Source organism: Falco biarmicus, chromosome 4, assembly GCF_023638135.1.
Source record: "Falco biarmicus isolate bFalBia1 chromosome 4, bFalBia1.pri, whole genome shotgun sequence".
Classification (NCBI taxonomy): Eukaryota; Metazoa; Chordata; class Aves; order Falconiformes; family Falconidae; genus Falco; species Falco biarmicus.
In genome coordinates, this window is record NC_079291.1 from 32,230,836 (window position 1) to 32,252,099 (window position 21,264).

General features: G+C 43.0%; 1 protein-coding gene across 1 annotated transcript; it reads right to left on the reverse strand.

Annotated features, from left to right (window-relative positions):
* Window positions 1-18,788: 18,788 nt before the first annotated feature.
* ARL4A (ADP ribosylation factor like GTPase 4A) lies at window positions 18,789-20,870 on the reverse strand. The gene is made up of 2 exons (XM_056337034.1): window positions 20,730-20,870; window positions 18,789-20,514 (listed from the first exon to the last, which is right to left on the reverse strand). Exon 2 carries the CDS (start codon window positions 20,428-20,430, stop codon window positions 19,828-19,830), a length of 603 nt encoding a protein of 200 aa, XP_056193009.1. The 5' UTR covers window positions 20,431-20,514; window positions 20,730-20,870; the 3' UTR covers window positions 18,789-19,827.
* Window positions 20,871-21,264: the final 394 nt, after the last annotated feature.

Sequence of the window (21,264 nt, forward strand, 5' to 3'; positions counted from 1 at the left end):
TACCCACTTCCTTTCTCCCCACCGCCATTTCAAATTCAAGGCTTGATCCAAGCATACCTAAGTACATAAAAGACACGTTAGCATGTTTTACTTTTGGCTGCATACATTGAATCAGACCCAAAACTTTGGCTTCTTCGCTTTAGTTCATTTTGTTTTTTCAACCAGAATGTGATGACAATCACTTTAATATCTACATACAGCAAGCAATAAAAGTTATTTCAGACAACTAGCTCATTTTTTAAAACCACTCCTCAAAGAACAGCCCCTCTACACACACAATTTGTTCACAATATATTTTCAAGTTTGTTGCAAGAAAGCGCAATAAATTCACTTTTAAAGGGTCTTAGCTAAATTGAGACTGTTCCAAAAGATAAATACAGTTTTTAAGATAAACACATCCTTACTAGGAACATTCAATTACGCTGTTACTGTAGTAACAGTAATACACACTTGTACCTCGGCACAGCTAAGGAAAAAAGGCGGGGGGGAGAAAAAAAAAAAAGGAAAAAAAAGGCCAGCTATCAGGCAAGTGCATCCAAAAAGAACTGGTCACATCAGCTGAGGTGGCACCAGGCAGTGTGACTATGTGACCAGTAACTGACTTTGGTTTTCATTAAGGAATGCTGATTTATACAATCCAGCTGTCAGCTTTAGTCAGCTAAGCTGCTGCAGAATCATTTCCTCAGCCAAAAACTGCCTGTGCACACAGTGCTGGACATCATTAGCAGTTATTTGCATCAGGCAGAGCAAGTAGAATTCCAAGGCTCCTAATACAAGAAGTCCAGAGCCTACTGTACTTTGAGATGCACAGAAAAGTGACTGCCCCAGAAGTCAATACAAGTTCAACAGCAAGGAAATTATATACTTTTACCTGTCCATCTGAACGAAACTATAACCAAAATTAACTATTTTAAGTGCATGGACCAAAGAAGCGTGCGAAGCCCACAGTTTTCCCCAATATTCAGCAACATTATCTAGTTTCATTCGGGCTCCTGACTTGCCTTTGAAACATGCAGTGCCTGGCCTTTGTAGAGAAGACCTGGGCTACTACAGCTGCCTGAGCCAGCCCTGTGATAATGCTGAAAGGACTTTGCCTCCACCATGCCCTGGTATCTACCATAAAGTATGTAGTATGGGGGGAGGTGGCCATCCTTTGCTCCCCCAGGTGTGCCAGAGCCACTCCAGGAGCATTCCAGAGAGTGATAATATATTTGGTCAACAAACAAGGCTTGGAGAAGAGTCCCAAATCCACTTTACACAGCCAGGGAGGCAAGCGGTCACAGCGGAGCAGTAACAACTCAAGTGAGCAAATCATTGTAGTCACCACGGCACACGACAAGTTAAGGATGTCAGAAAGGAAAGACCTAACCTCTTCAGCAGCAACAAAGACTTCTCCATACGTGCAAGTGGCTATAGATGTGCTAAGAAATGCACCAGCATTGGTCCCACGCACCTTCACAAACCATAGAAGGAAAAAGACTTCCAGATAAGCATTTTGTTTCAAGCAGAAGTGACAATTTTCCCTTTGAAATTAATCTTTTCTAACTGTTTATCACCATTAGTTTACACGATCAGATTCAGATTAGGTAGGATGAGAAAGACCCACTAAGATCACAGGCATACCCAAGGCAGACTAGTAAAACGGGAACATCCTTCCTTATCTGCAACTTCATGTTATGAGCAAAAGCATTTGTTGTGGTATAATGCTTTAACTTCCCTAACCTCACCGGCATGATTATACCAGCACAAGCATTTATTCCATCGTGATCACGTCTACAACACCAGCAGATGCAAGAACACTGCCACGGTGTCATCCCGCATCAATGCTTTGCCAGGTAAGGTTTCAGAGATTGAAGCAGGAAGCCAACACATAAGAGAAATTATAGATACAGAGATACAACTACATCCTTGTTGAATCTGCCTGTTTAATACCTCCTACCACCCACTAAAGAATGATAGCTGCAGAAAAGATTACAAAAAGAACGGGCCTGTGAAATAATAACAGTGCAATGGTAATGCTAACAGCTGGGGACAGCAAGCAGACAAATCTCCCACGAGAAGGAGTGAGGGAAATATTCCCAAAGGCAGTACTGATCCCTTATATTTGATCTTATCCCCACATCACTATCTACATGTTGTTTTTTGGCAAGATGACAGGTAGATGGAGAACAAGTTAACTTCTCCGTCAGTGGGATGGTTTGGCATGGTACAAGAGGCACGTATCCTTACAACTACAAAGTCAGAAGGCTTCGCAGAACCACCCTGTTTACTTAACCAAGTGACATAAGCCACACAACCACGCAAGCGTAGCCTTTGTTCTTTCCTGCAGCTTTCCCTGTTTTTCCTCAATGCCCTCCCACTAATTTCAAGACTAGCAAAGTAGTCTGTAAACCCTAAAGGAGGTACTGCATCTTTTTAATGTCCAAGTGTGGTCCGAGCAGGCACCAAGAGAGTACCTAATCATGAGAAACCTGAATATAATTGTTGGCAACTAGAATGTTCCTAGAAGTTCCATATATATATATATGTTATACCATTAATAGATTCTGCTTCAGGAGGTTGAGTGCTTTGAAGAAATGATCATGCTTCACAAAGTATATACGAGTATCTTTTTATACTAAGGAGTTACCAAACAATTAACAGATGTTGTTATACCATCATCAGTTCAGCTCTCTATAGTGATGTACGTAAAGATGGTGAAGCTTTCTATTGATGTGCTTAAGACATGCTACTCATGTGTAACAAGATTATAGCATCTATTAATTCTATTGAAGATAAATTCCTGATTTATAAAGTGTGACAGAAAAAAACCAATTACCTAACACAATAGCACACAAAACAGAACATAGCTCAACTGAACTGTAAGATATTTGCCCGTGTATCACAAGACAAGTAAATAGGATAAAGAGAATTATACCAGTTTTTGTTATTGTATTTTAAGTGTCAGCAGGCTTGTTTGCAGTCATTTCAAGATCTTTTGTCACTTCACTACCCAGAGACACAGATATCACAATGAAGTTGGCCAGATATAAAGGCAAGTCACATCCTTAAGCTAAGACTTCTCACCTCAGTTAACGTTGCAGAACATCATAATCTATTTTTCTGTAAATAAATATACAAAAAGCAAGACTGGATATACGTCTAGAAGGGACTAAATATGAGTTGTGATTGTATTTAATAAACAATGAATACATTATTGCTATATTCCACATATAAGCCCAGGTTTCCAGCAAGCAGCACCACGGGAGCCGAGGGGGTGAGCCCCAAGTACGGGTCTGGCTGGGCAATGGAAAGAGGGATGCTGCGGGCTGCAGGCAGCTCTCCCGGCAGCACTGCCAGGGGAGGCCGGGGAACCTGCAGCATCCAACAGGGACAGCCCAAGCTCCTAGTGCTGTAGCAACAAGGAGTTAATTTAGAAGGTGAAGAGGCTGAGGCTTCCTTAGGTATACGGAGTGAGAGGATGGTTTACCATGAAAGAGGGAGTTCATCTGCATAGGTTCCAATTTACATAGTCACCAGAGCTGGAGAGTTCTCAACAGCAAGTCATCAGTTCCCATGGGTCAGCAGTGACCAGCAAGACAGACAGATGCTCTCTGCCAGAGCACCTCCTTACACCGTAGGGAGGGCACCCAAACCATTCAAGGCATCTTGCAGAAGGTGGCACCTTACAGGCAGCTGTTTGGCCTGCCCAGATGCAGTAGCCTTCCAGCATACAGGTATTTCCCAACCCCAGGAGCAGGCACCACTGCCGGGCTGCCCAGCCAGAAGGGGAAGGGAGGGGAAGGCAAGAGGGGAAGGGGAAGGCTGTTGTGCCAGAGGAGATTAATTGCATCCTCCTCCCCAGCGTTGTTAGGTAATCCAATTACTAATCTAAGAATCTGACAGACTGATAGTAGCCAACTCTACCACTACCGCGTCTTTTGAGATGGATATAAATAACACTCTAAAAGAGGCTATAGCTCACCTCCTTCTGAAAGGAAAATAAACACCATTGAGCCAACCAAAACACATCTAACTTCAAACATTCAAAAATATAACGAAACTGGAAGTAAAAGTGATACTTGTTTCATTATCATCACAATTTTTCATACATGTCTAAAATTCTCTAGCAAAGAGCAGAGTTGACCAAGGTGGTCTGAGAAGCTGTCGGTAGACAGTATCACTTCAGAAGCCGAATATGAAATTTGAAGACAAAGGCTTTCACATCAGAATTTAACATGCAGTATTGCTTCATACTTGAGTACTGAGTATGTTGAACAACCCCACACTAACTGAAGAAATAAAGGTTAAAGATAAGGTACCTAGGAGTTACTTAAGCAAGCATGACATTTCTAAGGTGTCATGTTTTTTTCCCCTACAGCACTGGTGGGAGGAACAAGAAAAGGGAAAGGAAGAAGCATAAGTACCATTGAGATGAAGGCCTGCCTTTCTTACACACCACATCAAGAAATAGTCAGGTAGGCTGAGGTACTGTAGTATGACCGTCAGGCAGTTCCTTGTCCCAAGCCACCATGAGGTCTCCAGATTTTATTTGCCAACCTTCAGAGGAGGATCAGGTTCTCATCCTTCTGTCCTTGTAAGTTGCAGGGATGGAGGGGGTGGGGGAACACATGGATGGACGGACACGACCGAACAAATAACCCATACTTCAGAAAACACCACCCCAAAAGCCATTTTTTAACTCTTTGAGAGTTATTACATCTTGTAATTGACCTCACATAACTTCTGGGGCACCAGAAGTTATCTAACTTAGTAGGAGTTTTCACCATACAATTTCACTGTTTTTGCTTTCCAGATACTTTGAAGCTTAAAGCAGGCTTATATTTTTATAGCCTACAAAAATTCCTTGTTCTGCAGAAACACGCTTGTATTTTGATCAATGAATCAGAGTGTGAGTCACCATAAGTATAGCAATTGCATACTTAGAAAATTTTCAAAAACTTAGAATCATTGCTTTAAGACTGAAAAAAAATGCCATCGGTACACTGTACAGTAATATAACAGAAGTGAATGTGTGTTAAAAACATCAAAACAGTAATCATAAGAAGCCTTTGTAGATTAAGGCAGACACCATTAAGAACTGAGGTTCACCTCTTCTGCTTAAAGTAATTTCAGTTCTTTATTCAGCGATGGCAGCCAACGAGACCAGTAACACCTGCCTAGGAATCTTTGAGTCTGTATTATTTTTCTTGCAACTTTTGAAAATAGACAAAAAGTATCATTTTACTGAATTATGTTTTGCACATGCGGTTATTACTTCGCAAACATCAAGGCTGTAATTCATGATCCAGAATTCTTCAACAGCAAAGCACTAGTTTAAGTATTGCAGCATTCAAGCCCCATCTTTTGACTCTCTGCACAGCCCCCTCCAGCTGTGCTGGCATAGGTGCCCCGCCAGCTGCAGGCTGCACCGTTACACTGGAAGGCAACCCAGAGATTTTACCAAAGACAGATCAGCTCACTGTAAGGACCATAATGCAGCTGCACATGCAACTGTGCCAGCACAACTACAGGATGGAAGGCAATATTTTACTAAGTGATTCATATCATAAAGATACAGCCAAAGAATCTAGCAGTTTACATGTTTTAATTTTTTTAAAAACTCTTCTGCATCGTCCTATGACGATACAAGAGTCAGAGATCCCACTTAAAAAAAATCCACAACACTACAAAACAGCCTTAAAATTGGAATAGAGCTTAATAAATAAATAGACAGACCACAATCTAAAGGTCGAATAAAACCCCCCAGTTACTTTTAAGGATCATTAAAAAAAATGATAAAGGAAATGTTAATACTGGAAATAACATCCTTAAGTGACTGCAGATTTTGGCTATGGGAAAGCCTTTATGCAAGCCAACGTTCCCCTGGGAGAAGCAGTACTCCACTGAATTATATGACTTTTGCTTCATCACAGTGAAGAAATTTCAAAGTTGTTAATACTTGGAAGCCACAGAAAACCTTCTGAGAGGAGACGCTGAAGAAGCTTGCTATAACACCACCAGGCACACACTACAAACCACAGAAACAGCTCTGTGTTTTGTCAGAGCACTAGGAGAAGGTGCCAGGCACATACTGACTAAACCAGACCCCCCCCACATGCCTTGGACAGGCAGTGAGGAACAGTAGACCCACCTCCCCCTCTCTTCCAGAGGATCCTGAGGCAATGCCACATCAGCTACCATGTTCAGGGCTTGCAGAAGAGGCAGCAGCAGCAGCCCCCCATGGGGCTGTACCAGAGAAGCATTTCAGAGCCACAGGCTGCAACAGGACCCACCGTTCAGGGTATAGGCTTGCCCTAGAGATGGCCCATCTCTGCTTTTCCAAAGGAAGTTGTTTACTCATTGATTTTTATCCAAAAAAAGGCTGGGCCCTGCTTGATGACACCATCTGAACACTTCCCAAAGCCAGAACAATTTATTCTGGTTTGCAAACATCCCCAGAGCAAGACCTGCATGGAGCTGGTCTCCAGCCCTGCCTGCAGAGGCTGGGCAGAAGCATTACACAAGACGCCCACCTCACCCCCAGCGCGGCAGCCCCTCACACCCATCTGTCGGGTTCTCGGGTGCCTGCCAAGGGCCGAGCGTGCCGGCTGGGCTCTCCTGCCCCTTGCAAGGCACGGCAGCTTCACAGGGTTAGGGGACTCTGGACCGCAGGGCCACCTCCTCAAGCCGCAGCCGCATGTGACTGCATACTGAGATGGCACACAGCCTGGTGACACCGGCATTACTGGGATATATCTTGGGACAGGGAGCCCCTCCAGTCCAGTCACCCAGAGGTAGGGACTTCCCGAGGGCCCCCACTCCCCCTCCTCGGTGCTCCTTTTTCCTGGAGAAGGCCATACACCCACCTATAATCAAGACCTCTTCAAACCTCAACAAACTTCAAACACCAGCAGCCCAAGCATCACCAGTGGAAGTATCTGAATAGAAACTAAGAGACAGTCACTATTTTTTCCCACGCCAGCTCCAGCAAAAGATAGATCATTTCACCAAACCAGCACAAACCAAATCTAAGTACCGTGGTGTCCGAGAGAGTAAGCATCAGCACCCAACACCAGCAGCAATAACCACCCCATCACCAGTCCTTCAGAGACTGAACTAACACTCTGTTCAGCTCCTGTCATTACACAACAGCCTGCGTCTGAGTGACTTTAATGGTTTTTTCCCCAGAGAGGGCTCACGAGCAGCGTGCCACATTTCAGAGCCCACAGAGTTGGAGGCAGCCGCTGGCGGGTCAGGCAGAGGAAGGTGGAGCGGACGGCATTGCTCTGCAGGCCCAGACACAGTGCTGACTGTTCCTAGCTCTGGACACCACTGACAACTGACCAAAGAAATGTAACAAAGGGCTCCTCAAACACAGTAACAACAAACTAGTTTCACTATCAAAACACTTCTCAAGAGATCCTATCCTGTTTTTAAATTCCTTATGGAAGGGCAACAAGGTTACCACAATACCCTCAGTATCCTGTTTAAGCTCTTTTAAAGGCAAGAGAGAGGGAGAAAACTCAGAAGTCTGCTCCGATGCAGGTTTATTTGATCCACATCAGAATTTAAAGCAAGCTTTTCAGAATCACAGTACAGGGCACAGGTGGAAACGTGTTAGAGCCCAACACCATCGTCGCTACACAGGACAAGAGCCCGAGGTGTAAGGGGGAATACACAAACTGGACCCTCATTCACACTGAACTGCTGCTGGCACTGTAAGAGCTTTTTATTGCCTAGAGCACACACTGTTTGGGGGAGTCCCACCACTGAGCTGGGAAAGGCAGACTTCCTGAGCTCAAGTGAGTCTATAGCTTGTCAGAAGAAGGGTTCTTGGCTGCTAGCACACAAACTCTGGCTTTGCGACAGAAGTAACCCAACACCTACATCGATGCCACACGCTGAATAAAAGGAGCTCTCCCATGCTTGCTGCCTTGTTCACCAGTCCTGTTCCAGAGAGCATCTGTGGAGTCTTACTGCTGAAGGTCACTGAACTGAATAGCTTGATAAAAGGAGTACCACCATAGTTAGTTTTGCACAAGGGAAGAAGAAATCCACACCCCACCCACCTATTACCAAACAAAACCTGGAGTCACTTGTTTACCGAGGTTCATTTATTAGAAGGCAGTTATTAGGGCCTATAAACAGATACAAGAAAAGATTCTATAATCAAACATATTACCTACCAGTTAGTGTTTATAACCATGTTCAATAGTTGAGTTTTTTTAATAATAGCTTCCAAACATTGTTGTATCTCCTTGCAGACTGCTTTTTTTGGGGTATTTTTTGTCGAAGTCTTTGTTCACACATGTCTACATTTCAATTTGTAATAACAAGCACAGCAGGCTCAAAAAAAATAATCAATGGTCCACGAACATTACTAAACGTATTAAAAGTGAGACGAATGCTTGCCAAATTCCCATCCCCGGAACAAGGAAACCCCTAACCATTCTACCCAAAATATCCAACCCTAGCCTTGCTGGTCCTCTAGACCTCTGCAGGAGCACACCCCTGCACCACCTTCCTCTTCTGCAGGACTGAAAAATCTCTGAATTTCAGCAAACTCAGCACAAGTAAGCAGTTGCACTATGCTATGCATTATTAATTCACTGCCACAGGCCGGAGAAGCAATAGGTAAAGGCTTTCTACACACATCTGCAGTGCAAGAGAGAAAGCAAGCTAACAGGCACAATGCAGCTTTTCAGCAGGAGTCTCAGTTCTAGCTTAGGGGTCCTCACAACCCTGGTTTAATTCACACAATACACAGAGCGAGCAGGATATTTACAGAAGCAGATAATACCTGCTTTGGAGTCTATATACAGTTATTTTCTCACTAGAGATAACCGATAGGACGTCATAGCATCTGGTCTCACATCTGAGATAACAAGCCTTCAGGAGGTACATCCTTACCGTGCTTTCACATGATGATATGTTGATTTAGGGGATGCAGACCTCCCCAGAAGCCTCCACAACAGCTTTCTTTTGAAAATCAAGCAAGCACCTTAAGAAAGTAAAGTCTCACACTTTTCCCCAAGACTACAGAAATGCACCATGTGCTGTTTAGTCATTCACTAAACACCAAAGGTCACAGCACCATACCTTAAGACCTCTACTTTATAGGTCTCTTCCTCTACTACACCTCTCAGCATTTCAGTTTGGCTTACTAAATAGATAAGTTACATGTAATTTCAGAGCATTAGCTGCAATAGCTTTTAACTAACCAACAAGAAGTTTGACCACAACAGACACTTAAGAATTAAATTACCACAACTTTCACAACATAGGGACAAGGAAGACTCCTTCTCACGCCGGCTCCTAAGTTAGCTTCCTCGTCAGAAAGACTATTGATAACTCGTACCTTGTTAGTCAGAAGGAGACTTGAAGACATTGAAGCAGTTGATAATTTCCTCTGCTTACAGAGCTCCTTACATCTTGTTTGTCTGTTCAGGTCACCCCTAAATACCAGCTAGCAAACTTCCTTTTACAAACCCCTCTCATCCTCTACCAGTTTCAGCCTGATTCCTGGTAGCCTTTCTGTAGTCACATGAGAGTGACTGCAACTCCCAACACATGCAGAAGCAGGCACAGGTGTTGCTAGACCCAATGACACTATCAACGAGTAGGTCAGGATTTACTTAACATTTAAAAAAAAAAGAAACATAAAAGTTTACTATCTAAAAGCTTTTGTAGATGCAGTTTTGTTGTGCAATTCTACAGCCTTATCTTGCTCCCACTCAATTCAATGAAAAAGCTACCTTTGCATACACAGGCAGTTTGACTCAGCCACAAAACACCAGAAGAGGAAGTAATTTGGTTTTACTGATTTCTCTAGCAAGAATATCTGGACTGTAAAAATGTAGCGGTCACTGCAAATAAAAGCTTTCACTTCACTTTTTCTTAAGATATATTATTTAATATTCCAGTGTTTATATTTTCATTCTATAAACAGCGTGGTCATTGACCAGCACCCAGCAGCAGCGAGGTGGCTTTGCTAAGGAGGAGTGCTGCAAAAAACTCTCAGCTGCTATAGATTGACACAGATTTCAAAGGCAGACACCTGCATTTTCCAGCAGAAAGGCTGGCACAGATTAGGAGCTATAATTTAGGATATAAATATAGACAGTTGGTGTAAAAGGCAGGTGTCTATATTTGAGTTAATCAGTGTATGTGTACTGTAGAGCAGAGAGAGAAACAAGCCACACCACAGAGCTATTTTTCTGACCTGCCTTTGGATACCATTCCTGAACTAAGATGAATTGTACCGTAGACAAACACATTTATTTCTGTGAACTGTAAAAAAGATCTAGAGTTACCCAAATTGAACAAGAATGCCTAATTTTTAGAGGTCTAATATTAGGTAAAATGAATCCTGACTGTTGTGCCTGTAGTACAGTGAAAACCCACAGTGCTGCTCCTGGGAGGGCATTACAGGCATGGTAAACTTTCCTTACAGAGGTAAATAAGAGAAGGATATCAGGTTGAGTAGAAGGGTACTCTAAATTTGACCCAAAGCACCTGAAGTGAGCAAGGATTTTCCAACACAAAATAGGTAATTGTGGTCATTCCACTGAAAGTGGGAGTTGCTATCTGAAAAAAGGAAAACCAAGAAAGTGCTTTTTTTTGTTGGTGGGGTTTTTTTTTTCAGACTACATAGAGTTTGTGCTGTCTACAGAATCAGCTGGGCAAAGTATGAGTGAAGAGTACCTCTAGTTTTCTGAGCAGCATTGCTCCCTGGTAAGGAAGTGCAAGAGCTGCTTTGTGCAGGCACGTACACACAGCTAAAACGAGTGCAAAGGCAGGATAAAATATTGCAGATTCAAATAGCCAGATTCTACACCCCCTGTGCAGAGGCTTAAGTGAATCCATAAGGAAAGAGCCAGAAGTGATTTAGGACAGACTAAAGCCATCATTAATACAGGATCCCTATATCAGTTCTAGCTTTAAGAAAAAATGGCCTTTATGCAAGATAACTATGCCTAGGCAAACTACGCCCTTAGTTACCCTCAGGATAATCTCAGGGTTATCTAAACGGGGTGAGCAAACGTCAAAAGATTCAGCACTTCTACTGAGACTAGAGCCTTCTCCAGTTTGGGTTGGTTTGGGGTTTTTTATGGTTCAGAAAACAGCCTGCAAATTTTACAAGCCCAGGGTTTTCCACAAGACAAAGAAAACCATGCATTTGATTTAATTTTACACACCACCACTGCTAAGAAAATGTACTTGGTGAATGAGAGGACTAAAAATTACATATTAAAGAAACCAAGGAAAGACATGTTCATGTTTCTGTTCCCTGTATATGTCCAATCCCACAACTGTTACCGCATAGGAATAGCTCTGCTGACACTAATGAGAGAATTTCACTCATGATGAGTGAGCTCCATAAGCTTGTGACGTGTGTAGGTCTGATGTGCAAATGCTAATGATTGCAACTTTTAACTTAAGAAAAATATTTCAAAGGTTTCCATTTGGAACTGTGAGTTCACACCATTTCATTTCAATAAACAAAATTAACTTTGAGATAGAAAAGGCAGCAAAACCCAATGAGTTATGTTTTGTTTATTTACATTCCCCTCTAATATATATTTTTATTTAATGTGGTAAAAGGCAAAATTAATACTCTGTGCCAAGTTTCAGACAAGTGTGAAATTTCAAGGCTTATTAGGTTATTAAACTTCTGAAATAAGGATTTATATTTATAAAAGAAATGCTGACATAGCCTGAACTCTGGAGCAGTGGTAATGCCACCGCAACAGGATGGTTCATATGCAGTGTGAACAGCCCAGATTACCTTATTCTAATAAAACAAGAGTTTTAAAACAGAGGAAGTTATTTCAAAGATTCATATTTCTAGTGCTGTCAGGTTTGCAGTCACATTTGGGTTTAAATGATGGGAAAACATGAATCTATTTATATATTCTCAAATTACACCCACAAAACAGGATCCCAGAGAAATTCTCACAAACAGGGTTTGCAAGAATACAACAGAAGTGTGTGTAGGTAGGTGTGTGTGGTGTGCCTAGATGGATTATGTATGTAATCAACATGTAAAGCTCCATAATGCTGAATATAATAAATTGTTGTGAATGTGTAAGGGTGGAAAGTGCATTTTACATGGATTATCTGCCCTAGTTCCTGTTCTTATTTTTGGAAGGCAATCAGCTCTTCGTGAGAACTCAGCACCACGCTGAGCCACCCTAGGGCTTTTCATGGCCCAGCCCTTCACTTTGCATTATCATCTGTTTGCAGCCACATCCTGTGCAGACTGATTCATTACAGCCAAGGCAGGCAGCGAGGAGACCCTCTGAATCCTGAGGTCTGAACTCATTCTAACATGCTTCTCTCACTGTACTACATATAAAATAAAGCTGTCTTTTCAAAGGAATCCCCAGTCATTTTTTTTACTATTCCAAATAAAAGCTTATTTTAAGATAATGTGTTACTTTAACTCAAGATCTTTGCAAATCACTGCTACCTGAAAACTTTCATATGCCTGATTTGGAAAACCATATAGTCGTCCCAATTTAATACAAACAGAAAACTGAGTAATTTTGACTACTTTTGCTAAATAGCTATGGTCAAATACAAACAAAACCAAACAAAACCATCAAACTGACCCAGTTTATGAATATTTATTCACTGATGAATATGAAACACATTATTATTTTCAACTATGGTAATATTTTTTTGTTTTCTGTGAAGCTGAAGTTCATGCAGTCAGAGATAATACAGTATGTTGGACTTGTATTTTTAAACTCTAACGCATTACTTTTGAAATAGTATGATTTCCTGATGCCTAATTATTGAGTACAAATGTGTTACAGGTCAATCAAAAACCCCAAATTCCTGTTACAGTCTTTCTATTACTTTTCCAGTACACTATTTCTGTAATACGTTACTATCTCACAGTACTTTTAAGCATGAATTTAAATGTAAAAGCAACTATGAGACTCTTGCTTTACACATAGATGACGAGACTTCAGGGTAAAAATGCCAAGCACTCAGTGGCTGGGCTGGATGTACCAATCTTCAGTCTTAAACTTACAGCTTTCAGCATCGACTCTAGTGCTTTAAAACTAAATTGCACCTTTAGAACAAATACCTCAAACCACGTAGTGTACAGCTGAGTCTTTGTACAGATTTTTTTCAAACAGTTCCCTACCATGAATACATCAATAGCAGGACATAAGCAAACATTTTATACAAGTTATATGACTGACTGGCAGAAATACAGCTGCTGAACCATATAGAAATATAGTTTACTGGTATCAGTACTACCACAGCACACAGTGAGGGATGTATATTGATGTGGCAGTAGGAGATCTGTCAAAAAGCATCAGTGTGGGCTCAGTCCATGAATCCCATTTGTCTCCAGTGTAACATGACTGATTACAGCTGAATTATAGTGACTTTAAATGTACAAGTCAATTTTCTGAGCTAATTAAAATCAGGGAGGCTAGTATTTCTAAGGTCAGCACAATTCAGCTCCTCCATGAAATACAAAATAGAGAAAAATGGAATATTAATCTCTGATGCAAATAGAGACACAATAGCTGGAGTTCAAGGGAACAGTGCTACTGATAATCCGTAGATTGCCATTCTACCATATAATTTATAACAGGAATCAAATGGAAATAACTGTGTTTGCAGAGACATTAATACATTAATCTATGTTTCACAAAGAATCAAGTTTTTTTGAGAAACTAAATTGACCTACAGAAACACCTCAAATAGCTAAAAATTTATGCATCATGGATATATAAATCCAGTATTACTGTGGAGACCTTACACTCATGATCTCCAAGTGGCTGAAGGCATCTTAGAGATCATCACACAACTGGTGTCAGAAAACCAGTAGTACCTCATGCCTACAACAGCATCCAATAATTATAAAACCAGCAGAGTTCAGCTAATGTTAGAAACAAGAAGGTATTTTTAGGATTTTTCCCTCTTCTATGTCATCTTTGTCCATGTTAAGCCAGCTTTACAAAAAGACTGGTTTTAGCTAACCAAGTCACTGCAGCAGAGTTTCCTGACCTTGACTCACACACTCATCCTTACGACACCCAACTCAATGGTGTTCCAATATCAAAACCTGTTAAAAGATTTCAAGGCAAATGACATTGCAATGGGAAAGGGATGAGAACGTTATGCTCCACAGGACATTTTTCTTATTTATCATTCACAAAATGGTAACAGAAGGTGAGTTGGTTACAGGTACCTCTGGACTGTGGTAGTGTCTGAGATATCAGGCTTCACACCTTTACCTCGCCTGACCTAAATTCTATCATTCTGCTATTTTTAGAAAAGACCTTGAAATACAGCAGCTTGTGAGCCAGCCAGGAGCCCTCAGTGCATTTAACAAGGCTCAACACCCCTGCTAACCTTCTCCTTTGTCAGTGGACTCAGATTAATGCAGTGATTAGGCGGTTTTCCTAAATGAGGTATTGTTTCATTTCAGCAATAGGAAAACTACAGTGCATAAACCAATAAAGATTTAAAACCAATTAAGCAGCCTAAAGGCATGGCTATTCCCCTTACGGTTCACTGTGTCTTGATAAACCAGGAAAACCCAAGTTTCAAATCCTCTCTCTCCCTCCACAACACCCCACAGCCAACAACTGTACTTGACCTTCTCTTTTCTAACTATTCTGTCATCTTGAGCTCTTAATTCTGGTGTAGCAGGTGTGTAAATATAGCTGCGACTAAGAAACTGTATAATCCTCGCAGCTCAGGGATGATCATCTCTTAGTTTCCTGCGCTGCTTGCAAGCAGGTATCCAGTCTGGAAGCACTGTCTGGCCTCCCTGCCTACTTTTTCTCCTTAAGATTTTGGGTTTGCCTTTGAATAAAATCAGTGTGCGAGTACTCAGTGGCTGTGCCACTCGCCAGGCCCCGTAGCAAGCACGCAGACTGCAGGCAGCATCACCCAGCCACCACACAGGTGCCTTGGATCACTCACAGCGAGCTCCAAAAAACCAGGACACTGGCATGGAGGAAAGTCCAGTCCTTAATTTACTACCTGGCATTTTTTTTTCCAGCTAGATCTTTGAAACTGTGTTTTTGCTTCTTTACAGGTGGTTTAAGAACACTGACTGATGTTTTAAAGAAGGGCAAGCCGCCAGCTACAGATCAGCCTGTCATTTTGTTCTCAGATAGGCAGGGTGGCTGTGGGAGCCCTTATGACAACCCCAGGCACCCCCCTGCTGCAAAGTCAGGCTGAGCACTTCCCTTCAGTTTAAAAACACATGCAAGAGTTGATCCACACAGCTCTGCAGTCTTGTACTGTTCCTAAAAATAACCACAGCCTGCAGAGCAGCGCAAGAGAGGCAGGCCTTCACATACCTATGTCACTCAGGATTAAAAAAATAAAATAAAATAAAATGCTTTCCTCATCCCCCAGACTAAACAAACAGGAGACAATGCCCATTCACAGCTCCCTACACATCCCTTTCAGCAGCAGCAGTTGTTGTTCTGGCTCAGGGACACAAAGCTGCCAGCGGTCAGGGCCAGGCTGTATACACTGTGACCCCTCAAAAGATGAGTCACCCGTCAGTAAAGTGAAAACACTGATCCAAAAAGCACCGATTCACGCTTAGATTCTTTCTCCCTCCGAAGTAAAGGAAGATGCACCACAGCCCACACAGCTGAATCAAGACTGCATGAGGGTCCATGCCCTATATACAGGGTATGCAGATTGCCTATAGGTCTTCCACACTCTGCCTTATCAAGTCCTTCTTTGTAGCAGTATCTAAATCCTCCTGCAATGCCAACAATGACACTGGCCTCTCAACAAAAAGTTTCAACCAGACACTAATTAACACCCTGCTATTTGTAAACAAAGGATCCAGGATGCAAGTAAGCCCCTCCAAGAAGGCAGAGCTGCCTTCACACAGACCTGCCGGGGTCCAGCAGGGCTCAGCTAGCCCCCACCGGACCAGACTGCTTGCAGCTCCTCCTTGCTCCGCAGCTGAGGAGGCCCACAGAATAAACTCCTGCAGGATCAACGTGCTGCGTAAGGTGGTACAGAAGCACCAAAGTCAGGCTGGGAACACCGGACTGACTGTGGGTACTGCTTTCCACACAAAACATCAAGCATGTCTCAGAAAAACATGAAAATACGAAGAGAGAAAAGTTTCACCGATCACCTGGCTGAAACCCAGTGTTTTTTATTTTAACATGTAAATGCACATTCCGAGCAACACAACTTAAAAGTGATGTCAAGAACCTGAAGGAGTCTCACCATCCTAACAGTACTTTTTGCAAGCTGAAACAGTCATAAGCCAATACACAGCTACACAGCTAGAAAACAAGAGGCCAGATCCCGAAGGCTAGTTAACTTTAAATGATTGGGTGTGCTTAAACAGCTGAGGCAACGCCAGACCAACTTCTGTAAGCTAAGACAACGGTGATAAGGTTACAAGACCTTGTGGTTTGTTCAACAGCGCTGTACCGACTTAAAAGCAATTCCATACCTCCTTAAACTAGCAGCAGTTTAAGATACTTAACTTACCTACTGCCTTGAAGAACGGTGTCATTTGTAGCCCATTTTAGAAAAAAAATATTAAAATTGAAGTTAACTCCAGCATTGTAATAAAATTACACCTACTTACTCAGCTTCTCTAAAGATTTTCTTACACATACCAGTATTTAGGCCAGAACTGTCAAATCGTTGTGTGGAAGAGAGTGATCCCAGGCTGACAGAACTATGTCAGCAGAAACTCAGTTGGCTAAGATACTAAATGCTCTCCTGCAATCACTTGGAGACTTCGTCATAGTAACACAAAAGAGTTTCAGGTACAGCTACATTTGTATATTTTACTTAGAACAGTTACAGTAATACTCCAACAAAACAGTTCTAGTACAGATAAAGGCTCATCCCCCACTCAGTTTTCTGCCTCCAAGTCAGTATTAAACATAACAATGACATTTTAGAAACCCTACTCTCCACCTTCTCTCACTTATTCCTCCAGAGTGCCTGAGTACCGATCAGTCATGTCTTTGCACTTAAAATCAGTCACTGAAGCTCTTATACATAGAAGAGTTTAGAGAGACTGTCACCAGATAAACACTAGCATGTTTAACAGGCAGAACAAAATCCACTTGACTTTTCAAGCAGAATGACTTTTCAACTATTCCCAATACAAGCCTAACATACTCAAAACGAAGCAATTATTATTTTGTATTGTACAGGCTGTTTACTAGGTATAAAAAGCCAGCCTGCCATCTCACCTTCCCCAGCCTACTAGTACCTGGTACTAGCACCTAGTAAGAAGGAAAATGTTAGCCAGATTATACTAACTGCACCTCAAATTCATAGGGCTCAGCATCACCAATATAGCTTTTTCTCAAAACTGTTAGTAACCTACACCTCAATGTGCCACACATTACATAAACAAATGAAACTACCAGGTTTTTGAGACATAGGTTTAGATGTTCTTCTTCAAACTTAGCAATTTTCATTTGCAGGCTAAATGAAGCATGTCTTGTCTACGATCAGGTTCTAAAGTTAATTAGAAGCTTCCGTATCTCTTGTCACATTCTACTCACTGCCATAAAATCTGAGGAGGAAATTCACGCAAGGCTTAAATACACGTGAATCTCTCAGCTTCAGATACGTGAGCCTGAAGGTACTAAATTAAGTACCACCTGTGAGTACACGTGATAAATGCCCAACATTGCCTATTAAGCATTGCACGTAACACAAAATAGGTTCAGCTATATAAAAGATTTTTCAAATTATGCAAGATCCACCACTTCAGAAAAGAGCCACTGCAGTTAATATTTCTTCTGCAAATATACAGACATGCCATTGAGTTAAAAGTTTTTAAGGAGACACCTGCAATTTATAACAGTGATATTTATGAGCCTCAGCACATTTGCAAGACTTTGGTTTTGAACAGAAATAGTTCTACTGTTATTAGAACCAATATGTGCACAGAGGTTGATGAGAACATACCACTGTAGTACAAGTAGTCAGACACCTTCTCTCTACAGACTTTTTTTGAATTGTTTATTGAGGTTTAAGAAGTCATCCACATTTCTATAAATATAGACATTACTTGAGTAAGTGACTTACAATGTCACCAGTGCAGGTACATGTATAACCAACATACAAAAGCTCCACTGGAAGCTACTTCAATTTATTCAAAAAGGACCAAGATGTCATAAAAAAACAGCTGTCACCTTTCAGTTATTGAAGACACTAAAGTGCATTTTTGGTTACCTCCTGGACAAACAGCTGCTGGTTAAAAAGTTTGATTTTTTTTTCTTTAAACATATCTAAGTTACACTGATTGACATTCAGGTTTGTAGCTGTCAACCTCCTGATACACAGCAGCAGGTAAGAAAAAATTATTACTTTGCTGGTTGAGTAAAAGGAGGAAATAGATTTTTTGCCTTTTTTTTTTTTAATCTGGCATTTCCACTAGAAGTTTAAAGAGCATCTAACATTCTGATGAATTTTTACAGCACCGCTAAAGTTAGTCTTAAAAATCCAGGCTCCGTTTTAGCCCTTTTAATTGCCAGCCAAGTATCTAGAGTCACTTGAAGCTCTCTACCAGTAAGAAAAACTACCCTCCCTTTTCCATCAAGCACTATCCTGCCCGGTTAACACTGTTTGCACACTCTGTAAACAAGAACAGCTTAAAGCATAATTAAAGCAGAACACAGGCCCATCTTGAAAGTCTTCTTCCCCCACTCCCCCCACCCCACCCCGGTAGTGTCAAATGTTTGAGTGTATAAAGCATTATTACATTCCTAACCACAAAATACTTTAAGAGTCACGATAAAAAAAGCATACGGTGAAAGTGACATAGCAATACCACTTTAATAAAAGGGGGTATTTTTGGGAGATACAAGATGTGCTCTGCTAATTTTAACTCCATCTTTACTTCATTATAATTTTGTTTTATTGCCAGAAAAACCACCAGTAGAGCGAAGAATGCTGCACTGGTTAGAACCACAACAGCCAGAGTTATTCTTTACAGTTCCTTTACTGCAATTAATTTACTTTTTAACTAGATAGTGATAGTAGAAGGACATAATGCTCATCATTCAGAAATAAATTACTAATTTTGAGTAACACTTTTAAACCTGATTAGCACTTTATAATGATGAATGGCTACTTCTAAAAAAAAATAAGAACCCTACATACCAAAAACATGCTCTATGTTGGGAAACGACTTTTTCATGCTCCAGCGTGTTGTTTACATTTTTACTTGTCAGAAAGTCATTCTTTTATCAGTTGAAGAATCCACAGCACTTAAATTTCAAGTACTTGAACTGAACATGATTCAATTTCAAAAAGTGCCAAATTTAAAAAAACTACACATGTAGCCAAGCTTTCATAGAAATCCCCAAACAAGGTAAGAAACAGCCTCTTGAAATAATGGGTTACTAGCTTCATACATATTTTTAAAGCTGTATAATGTTCACCTAAACACTCCACTTACGAGCATTATAAGTTTAAAAACACAGAACGCCTTCAATGCAAATTGCTTGCAGAGGGCACCCTCAAACATGAATACAACACTAAGCAGAAAACCCTCAGTTTATTTGGCTATTTAGACATCCATGTCACATATACCCACCCATCCATTTCCTGATAGTATTACATCATCTATTAGGGCTTCTGAAATAATGCAGAGCCATAAAACTCAAAAGAGACTAGTTAAAAAAAAAAAAAGTTCCGTAACTGCACAGCCTTCCACTCGGCAAGGTCGTGCAACTGATTGTTTAACATAACTAAGCTTAACGGCATCCAAACAAGCAGGCCTGGGTTTGGAAGCTGTCTCATGTCAAATTTTGACCATGTAACTAATCTAAAATAGAAAAGTCAAGATAGAACTCATCTCTTCTTTTTCTGCTGCCTCAACATTTTCCTTCGCTTAATTATCATATCATGTAGTTTCTCCAGTCCCTCCTTGAGTCCATCTCCAATGATTGCACAGGTAGGCTGCAAATGCCAGGGTGTTGAAGAACTCAGCTCACTCATCGCTAACATTTTCTCAATTTCAGAAAGGGAGAGAGAGTTCCTCAAGTCCTGCTTGTTAGCAATGATAAGGACAGGCACTCCTTGATTTTCAGATATCCTAGTAATCTTATGAAGTTCTGTTTTGGCCTCCTCCATTCGCTCGACATCAACAGAGTCCACCACAAACACAATGCCATCGGTGCACCTCGTGTACGACTTCCACAGCGGCCTGAGCTTCTCCTGGCCGCCCACATCCCAGAAGTGGAAGGTGACCGTTTTGGAGTTGCCCAGGGTCACTTTGATTTTTTCCGTATTAAATCCTTTCGTGGGCACGGTGTTGACGAACTCATTGAACTGCAGTCTGTAGAGCACGGTCGTCTTTCCCGCGGAGTCCAGTCCCAGGATGACGATGTGGAAGCTCTGGAAGGAAGGCAGGCTGGAGAGGATCGGCGTCTGGTCCGAGAGTCCATTCCCCATCGCCAGCCGGGGCGGTGACAGCAGGCTGCCACGAGCAGAGGCCGGCTCCCACGGCTACGCTGGCCGCCGCGCTACGCCCGGATCCTGCCGACGACACAAGCGGCGTTACCCGCGGCTGGCCTCCCGTCGCCGGGGCCCCGCGGCCGTAACGCGCCGGCCAGCGCCGCCGCCCCGACTACAGCGGAGGCGGCCGCGAGCCCCGCGCCCGGCCCAGCGGGCTCCGCCGCCCCGTGACGCGGCCGCTACCGGCAGTGCGGCTCGCCGGGCACCTGCGCCCCTCGCCACCGCCCCGCGCCTACCGCTTGGCTCCGCCGGCGAGCGCGTCCCTCAGCGCGAGGAGGCGAAGGCAGCCCGCGTCCCCATGCCCGCGTGCCGCCGCTGCCGCACGCGCTGCCGCCGCTGCCGCGACTCCCCCGCATCTGGCGGCGGGGCACCTCCCAGCCCGCGCCTAGCCCCGCGCGCCCCGCCCCTCGCCCCCCATTGGCTACGCCGAGCGGCGGGGGCGGGGAGGAGGGCGAGCGCCGCCTCGCCTATTGGCCGGCAGCACCGGCCACTCACCGCAGTACTCGAATTTTACCGTCCTCGAGCGTACGCCGGGGCCGAGCGCGGCCGGGGGCGGGGCCGCGGCCTTGGCAGCGGCGGGTTCGCACCGCCCGCAGCCCACGCCCTGCCCGACGGCCCCCTCCGGCCCCCGCGCCGGGACTCGCGGGGCGGAGTCCTCGGGGAAAGCCGCCGCGCCCTCCGCCACAGCGCGCGGGCCTGTGCCTTAACGGGCGGGCGGTACCGGCAGCGCCTCACCCTCTGCGGCGGGCGGGCGGGCGGCAGCGGCGCCTC